This window comes from Merops nubicus, unplaced genomic scaffold (assembly GCF_000691845.1).
Source record: "Merops nubicus isolate BGI_N331 unplaced genomic scaffold, ASM69184v1 scaffold7016, whole genome shotgun sequence".
Lineage (NCBI taxonomy): Eukaryota > Metazoa > Chordata > Aves > Coraciiformes > Meropidae > Merops > Merops nubicus.
This window is the reverse complement of record NW_008615541.1, coordinates 58,003-66,697: the sequence shown is the minus strand read 5'-3', so window position 1 is coordinate 66,697 and position 8,695 is coordinate 58,003. Positions and strand designations below refer to the sequence as shown.

Sequence of the window (8,695 nt, the reverse complement as noted above, 5' to 3'; positions counted from 1 at the left end):
ACTCCCGTTTGAAGCAGTTGCTTGGGCAGAGGCACCAGCTGAAGTCTTGAGGACATTTGTTGTTTGACTCGGAAGGCATGACCTCCAGAGACAGTCTTGAATGGGAAGGGCAGAGCGAAGATGGGCATCATTACTGATGTGACCTGAGTGCTTGCACATACTACTTTTATTACTCTGTTGTACTGATAAAAGTCCCCTTTGGCTCTAAGCTTTGCTTGTCCGACCATTTCAGATCATGTTTGCTTTTCTATATGGACGTAAAATTTCCCATCACAAACAATACACTTAATACCTAGCTAATAAATACCAATCAAATACATGCTCCAAGACCCAACATTTTGTTGATTATATTTGCTGTAGTCAGTAGTCTTATGAATCTTATCATTGCTTTTATGGGATTACTGTATATTTGTGAGATGGGTCCTTAGACTATACCTGCCTCTAATCACGCACAGCAAGAGCTCAGAGGCTGATGCTGAGATCTCATTTTCTGTAATAGCTTCTAACTTGCCCTCAGCTCAGGGTGAATAGGTGGCTGTGAATATTAAGCGATACAAAAATGTTCTGGGATCTTTCTTTTGGAATACAATCAGTTTAATTGTTTGTTTCAGAATCCCTATTAGCTTCATAAGCTGTTGTGCTTTATGAATTTTTCACACTTTATTTTTGATTGCATGGAGTCTTTCATGTGGAACAAGGCTGGCAGGGACTGAAAAGATTAACAAGGGGAAGACAGAAAGTCACCACTGTGGATGGAGCCTCCAGTACACCAGACCCTTTGAATAGCTTTAGTGATAATGGTAGCTGAAGCCTGGTGAATCAAGGATAGTACCATAGGATCGTAAAATTGCTCTCCATTGTGACCAGATGAGACTTGCTAGTGGTCTAGTTAAAGGGAAAAAAATGAAGTCAAGTTTATTAAAAAAAAAAAAAAAATACAGTATGCTTTTATGGGCATTTTTATCAGTTAAGTCTGCGAGCTTTCCCCTAAAAGCCTGTGATAGACTCTCACCTAGCAATTGTTGACAAAAAAAGTCAAGCTGAGAAGGAAATGGGTGTTCAAAGTCCTAGAGAAACATAGTTCTGTGCTTTATAATTGTGAGATACTTCCAAGAAGAAGATAAGCCTTATTTGTACATTACAAAAACTCACTGGATGAATCTGAACTGTCGGAGACCTGGAGATGCTGCGTTCTAGCAAGTATTACCTACAGGGGCAACCACGTGGAGGAGAGGAACCACAGCAGGCACTGCAGGGATAAAGAAGACAGCTCAGTCCTCATCAGAGGATGATGCCTATGCAAGAAGAAGATGCCATGCGTGTCAGGCAATGGGAGGGCATGTGACCAGAGCTGGTGCCACAGACTGCCCTTCACAGTGGGGGTTTCTCTCCCCAGATTTTCCCTCTGGGCTGGAAGCCAGCCCTCACCAGTTCTACTGCTCATGCACTGCAATTGTTTTTCTTCTTGAAGCCTGTACCAGTGTTAGGCATAACAGAGAAAGCAGGTTGTGTCCACACAGGGTTTGGACTTTTGGGGGGTTTATTTTTTGGTAGTCAATGCCGTTTATCCTTTATGGTCCTGTTGTACATGAACTCCTCCATACCATGCCAGGTATTTTTAGGACCCTATCTAATGAGACAGAGTTTTTCTTTTCTCCTCCTTCTCCCTCAGCTTGTGACTTCACCTGTACCTCAGTAGATCCTTGCTTGTTACTACTTCCCGGACAAGGCTGACTATTCCCTTGTGTGTTTTGGTCCTGCTTGATGCTCAAGCCCACTCTTGACACAATTATGCCCAGGCAACTCAGAATAGTTTTTCTAAAGTTTTTGCCAATCTAAAAATAGTCATTGGAATGAAGTTTCAGAAACTTCCCTTTTCTTTCATAAATCTGAGGCTATCTTCTTTAATATTCAAGGAGCTAGATTGTCTTTGTTGATACAGCATTTGCTGCCACAAACTCCTTCATCCTTTTTCCCTTCTCTCCCAGATGTATGGATTATCCTCTGTACATAGGTAGAGGCAGCAAGTAGTACAAGAGTATGTAATTTATGAATAGAAGTGCATGTGCTGGCATCACTTTGTTCCTTGGAAGCTGGTCTGTGGTAAGCTAGAACTACATAAGCAACTATGAAGAGCTACAGCAATGGGAAACACTGCATCGTATTTAGAATATTTTTGTAGGATTGTTTAATATTCCTTCAACAGTACAATAAACATAAGCAGACATAAGGAGTAAAGCTCCTGTTTCTATGTCTTTTAAAAATACTGATTTCCAGAGTTGTGAGACTCTTTTTCTTGCTACTGTGGCTTGTTACTTGCATTTTGGGCTGTTGTTTGATAAACCAAGGATTAGAGTCCAGCTGTTAATGAGATGTGTGTACCCATTCATACCCTGAGCTTCTCTCCAAAGTCTTGAAATATTTTAAGGCGGAGGTATGAAAAGTGGTTTCATTGCCATGCCCCATCAGCATGTTGCAAATGTATGGATAAAAAGAAGAGAAAAATTGTGAGAAGCTGAGGAAATGTTTCCGTCTTGGTTCCTCAGTTGGCAGCCTATGAACACTGTAGAGGATAAGTAGTTTAAAGACTCTAATATGACAGCAGAGAGCAGGGGCATCTCACAGGAAAAAAAATAAACCTCCTCCTCCCAATTTTGAGTACTACAAGAAGGCCAAAGGGCACTGCCAGATTCTTGTCCTCTTGTTGCATGCAGCTCATGTTTTGAAGAGTGAAATCTATCATATTACAAATTTATCAGGGGAAGAAAATGTAGAGGCTCAGCTCTATGAACAAGGGACTTAGGACTTATGATGTGATGGCTTAAAATACTAAGGGGTGGGAGACCTATGCTTTCCTTTTTTTTTTTTTTTTCCTGTTACCCTATTTATTGATTTGCTTGTAGGTGTGTGGAAGTCTTTTACATTTACTTCCACGCTGGCAGAGTCGAAGAACCCTATGTCAGCATCACAAAGAAGAGGCAGATGCCCAAGGATGGGTACTCGGAAGAAATTGAGAAAGAAGTGGGACAGGCTGAAGGCAAGCTGTGTACGCACAGGTCTGCCTTCAGCAGGGCGTCTGTGATCCAGGCATTCCTCGGCTCAGCTCCCCAGCTCACGCTCCAGCTCTACATCTGTGTCCTGCAGCAGGAGATCACAGCTGCCAGAAGTAGGTAGAGCTGTTGTTATCACCTCCATATTTGGGTGGGAGAGCAGAAAGGTCAGCAGTCAGGTGTAGCTGCCCTGGACAAGAACTAAACATGTTGCAATAGGCTTTGTCTCCCTGATGGTGATGTTGCTCTTAAGTTTATCTCTGTATCGTCATGTTTTACACTATGACACTTCCTGTAGCATACTTGACTTACTATAAAGACACAAATTTGACAAAGTGACCATTATGGCATGAGAGGGAAGTAGCTGGAGGGGACTAAGCTGTCTTTATGAAGAGGAAAAAAAATATTTACCTCTGTTCCTTTATAGTTTTTGAGCAAAATTTCTGGAAAATCCTTTGGGGTACAGTGCAGAGCATGTTTTGCCTTACTGCATTATGGAAGGTGTATTTTCAGGAATGCAGTTTCAGATGTAGACTGAGGATGTGAACTGGCTTTACCTGTGCCAGACTATGAATTTGGAATCAAAAGGCAGAACTCAATAAGCTGGTGTGCAAATGTGGCCATCACTGGACCCAAGCTGTTAAGCCTTCACCAAGCAGTGATGCACCACATGGACTTACCAGGGCACATCTCTTTTACCATGGGACTGCAGCTTGTTCCATGATGTGCTTCAATGCCCTGGGAGAAGAAAAATAAAAAGTCTTTGTTTGCTAGTTGGCTCAAAATGAAGAACCTATTCCAGCTGGTCATAGGACAGCCAGCTTTCAGTGTAAGGACTGTGTCACCTCTGTGAACTGGAGGTGTGTTTCCATTGAAATGCAAAATAGCTCCTATTATATTTTGGAAGCCCTGAAAGGCCAGGGATCTTTACCAGCTTCACAGGTTAGGGAGGCTGAGGCTAGGGTGACATGTTATGAATCTCGTTGCTTTCTTCAGTGCTGGTACCTTGATTGGCAATGTACCAAGGTAAGGAACGAAGTGGTTTTTTTGGAGAAGCCTTTATAGTAACATCAGGGCTCTCCCTTCAGCTTGGTGAATGGAGAATGTTGGTGTACCAAAGGGAGAGTCAGCACATAGGGGTATTACCACAGGTTATGGTCTTTATACAGAAGTGCTTGTTTAAGGGGAGAGCAGGAGTTACTGGAAAGGCACTGCCTCGGGCAGCATCTGAGTACCTCACAGCTGAGGGAGCCACTTGAGTAACCATGGCACCTGTGACACGGGATGAGAACAAAGTAGCCAGATCCTTTGCTGAGCAGTGCAATTAGCAAAATTTCTAATCATTTCACTGCAGATGGCATTTGCTTGAGAAAGGTCACCTTTTTATTGGATTTCTTATATTATTGTTATTGACCTTACTGGTCCTGATTGCCAAGAAGAAGCGCTGTCTTCCAGATGATTAGAGAATTGCATATTTAGTAAGGATTTGTAACACCCTATTACTTCTGACTTTTACCAGTCACTGCTGAGATAAATCCTGAGTCACAGGCTGCTAAGTGACCTGTGGGTGAAATAAAGCTAAGCAACCAGAGATAAACTGGCTCATCAGGATGTTCACAGAACCCACCAGCAAATGCAGTAGTCAGCTCATGTCTCCTAGAAGCCATCTCGATAGCAAGTTTAATTCTAAAATATAGAAATTGAAAGAAAAAAAGAATGTGTGGTTTGGTTTTTTTTTTTTTCTTAATCAGTGATTTAGGAACAATGACAATGTGTACTAGAGCTTATTCATCAGAAAAACAATAGTCCTGACCATATTCCTTGTCTGTATTTTACCTTCTGAAATATTGCAACTTTCTGCAATCTCTTTAGCCAGCTTATTTCTGCAGTAGTACCTTTTGTCCACCAGTATTATTCAGCCTCCAGAATAAATGGGAATGATGCATAGCACAGTTCCAGCTTGGTGTTTATGTTTATACAGGGATTCTGATGTAGAGACAGGACTTCAACCTATTGATCTTGCAGCATCATCAAAATAATTTAACAGCCAATCCAGCTCTTCTTCCATGCTTCAGATGTCTTCGGCTTCCCTATTCTTTGACACTGGTCCTCCAAAGTGCACGCTCTTTTTCCATTTATCTCTGATATAATTCTCATTCTCTTGTATTTTGCTTTCCACATTGTTTGTCTTGTCTCCTCATCAGTCTCTTATTTTTCTGGATTCCTACACTACCCCATCTGTTATTCTGTGTAAGTTCTGTTTGTTTAATAGTAATGAGGTCAGTATCACTTATGATGAAAAACATAAAGCTTTGGTGGCTGTTTAGCTTGAAATACATAGAAATGCTGTTGTAGGAAAGGCAACATTAGAAACCCACATGTAATAGCCTGAATCATAGTTCTAGACATTCAGCAGTTTCTTGGGGTGCAGCATAACTGGGAAGAAGCTCCTAACTTGTTACTGTATGAAATGCCCAGTCTGACTTTGTAATTACTGCTCCCAGGACAGATGCTGAGGTCTTCCTTGTGCATCTGGGCTCCACCCCATACTAAATGCTTCAGCATCTGCCAGTATCATGCATTGCCTTAGAGCCAGCTGTAACCTTAGTATGAAGAGGTGGCAAGCATCAGGCTCAAGTCCATTTACACACTGTTGGGCAGCCTTCAGGACCTCTTCACTTAGGTAGTGCTGTCCAGAGAAACACAAGGCCAGGAGGTGCCCAAAAAGGCCTGAGTAAGTGTTAATTACAAAAATAGCTGCATGAAGGTGGGGGATGTGTGACTTGGCCTCCTAACCTTGAAAAAGGGCCAGTTCTCAGTGTGTGGTATTGAATGTGGAAGATCTGCTTCCATTAAGAGCAATCTTTTTGTAAGTTTAGTTTTTATGCCATTAGCAGCAGTCAGGTTATCGCCGTAAAATACTTGAAAAAGAAAAAATAAATTCAAAAGGCAGATTTCCTACTATTTAAAAATAAACTTACTCTGATGAAAGTACTTTTTAAATGAGAAATTGTTAGCAGTGACTGCCATCTTCAAGAATAGAAGTGTTGGTTTCATAATTTTTTTTCAATTTACTAGTGTTTGCAGTGTCACTTTTTCCAATGTTTACAACTGGGCTTTTTAGGTGGTCTTAAGATTCTTCTACACTTGGTTCTCCTCTATTCCTTAAACTCTGACCAGAGAATACTTTTCTCATTGTTTGAACAACGTACTTTGAGTATTAATAGCTGTTTCTAAGTGTTGAAATTCTATCTTAAGGCAAAAAAAAAAAAAATTGTATCGAAGTGTCTTGCCCTAAGTAACAAATTAAGTGCCTTTATTTCCAAGGGTTCTGATTACCAGTTTAGAAAACTATAATATATATAATAACTTAAGATTCTTCTACTGAACGTAATATTTCAGTAATAGGTATTTGTGATGTAGCTTATCTAGAACAGAATTCTTAGCAGTTTCTGAAGTGGGAAGGACCAGGTCTTGAAAAGACTGAAGATATAACAAAACAAAACAACAACAAAGTAAACGGTGCCTCTCTGAATGTATGCATCTCTGATGTGTGAGGAAAGTGCAGCTTTCTGGGAGTAGGAAGGAAGAAGAGAAATGCCACCTTTGTAAGGACTGTTAGGGAATTTGGGACTGTTCCAGGGGAAGATACTTTGCATTTTAAATTACCTGCCAGTGCATGCCTGAGTTACTCCAAAATTTCAACTTCTCTATTTTGCAGTTTTTCATCGGTGCAAAGAAGGAGTAGCACCTCTGTGCCTTGTGAAGAGCTGTGAGAGTTTGAGGTCAAGTCAGATACTCTTATGACTGATCCATGTAATTGCCAGGGACAGTATCTGTTCCAACGGCCCCCAGTGGCAGGGGGAGGAGAGAGAGAGACACTTGTTGACTGTTAAGTGCCTTTTTTCTCTTTCTAGCTACTAGCCATTTAGAAAAGTAACAAATGGGGACCGACATAAGAGGTAGGGTTAGAGTAAGAACCCAGAAGTTTATACAAGGAATGGCTTTTTTGGGCATTACACCCTGCTTGTAATCCCCAGGAGTGCTGTGAAGACTACTGTTCTTCACAGCCATTCTTCTGAGCTGTTCTGATGCGATGCCTTTAACTTCTGCGAAGCTGAAGGTCCTGATTTGTCTTTTCTCTTTGTAGGTATTTGTATGGTCCTCTCTCTCCTATCCATTGTGTATGGCGCCTTACGCTGCAACATTCTGGCTATTAAGATCAAGTATGATGATTATGATGTCAGCGTGAAGCCAGCTGCCTACCTCTGCATATTCATGTGGAGAAGCTTTGAGATTGCTACGCGGGTTACGGTGTTGGTCCTTTTCAGTTCAGTCCTTCAAATCTGGACTCTCCCCGTTGTGCTAGTGAATTTCTTTGGGTTTTTCTTCTACCCGTGGATTCTATTCTGGCAAAGCAAGTCCCCATTTCCTGAGAACATAGAGAAGGCATTGAGCAGGGTTGGCACTACCATCGTCTTGTGCCTTCTCACCTTCCTGTATGCTGGTATTAACATGTTCTGCTGGTCAGCAGTGCAGGTGAAGCTCAACGATCCTGACTTAATTAACAAATCCCAAAACTGGTACCGTCTGACTGTCTATTACATGCTGCGGTTCATCGAGAATGCATTCCTCCTGCTGATGTGGTACATCTATAGAACAGATATCTACCTGTATGTCTGTGCCCCATTGTTGGTCTTGCAGCTCCTGATAAGTTACTGCATGGCTGTCCTCTTCATGTTGGTGTTCTACCAGTTCTGCCACCCGTGCAAAAAGCTTTTCTCATCCAGCGTTTCCGAAGGTTTGCTGTCCTGTTTCAAATTCCTCTGCTTTATTTGCAAGCCTCCCAAATCCACCATACTGACAGAGAAGGCAGAGGTGAGATCTGAAAATACTGACGAAGCATGGAGCAAGGCAACAGATTCTCAAAAGGGGAATCCTCATCAAAGTATTTCTTCCAATGCATAGTACAAAAGGAAGCAAGTAGGTGCCTTTGAAAGGCGAAAGATTGCCAGCTGGGAGCATCGTGTATCTTGGAGATTGTGTCTTGTGAATGGGATTTCTTTCTTGCAGGTGTAGCACTGCATGATGACTGACAAGCCTACCCTTGTGTGAATCTTAGTGTCTGCGTATGTGTCAGTGTCTGTCTGTGTACAGAGAGCAATCGTTGTTTGTAGACTTCAGTTTCAGAGTTTTTTGCACAGAGGTTTATAATCACATGCTTGTTTTGAAATCATTATGGGAGACATCCTTCAAAAACTGGCCTGATGCTCATCTTACTCAGGAAATCTGAGGGTGGAAGGACATGCATTTTATTTCAGGTGGGATGTCATTTTGGCATGCACCTTAGCATGGAAGCAGAGCATAGACCTCAACTATATATTGACTATAGCTGTAGTCTGCTTTGATCAAATTGCAGACTTTTTTTACACTCTAATCAGTGTAATAAGATAATACTTCTCTCTGTGGTATAAGAATTGGACTTGCACAATGCATTGTAGTCTAGGTTGCCAAGAAACAGCCAATTAGCCAGCACTAACACTGAAATGTGACTGTTACTGAGAACAGACAGAGGGGTTATTGGCTTTGCACTGTTTTACTCTTCATACTTGCTGCTTGTTAGTAAGGGAATTAAATTTAACACA

General features: G+C 41.6%; 1 protein-coding gene across 1 annotated transcript; it reads left to right on the top strand.

Moving 5' to 3' along the window:
- Positions 1 to 2,901: 2,901 nt before the first annotated feature.
- Positions 2,902 to 8,695, top strand: XK (X-linked Kx blood group). The gene is made up of 2 exons (XM_008942544.1): positions 2,902 to 3,166; positions 7,201 to 8,695. The coding sequence occupies exons 1-2, from the start codon at positions 2,983 to 2,985 to the stop codon at positions 8,016 to 8,018; spliced, it is 1,002 nt and encodes a 333-aa protein (XP_008940792.1). The 5' UTR covers positions 2,902 to 2,982; the 3' UTR covers positions 8,019 to 8,695.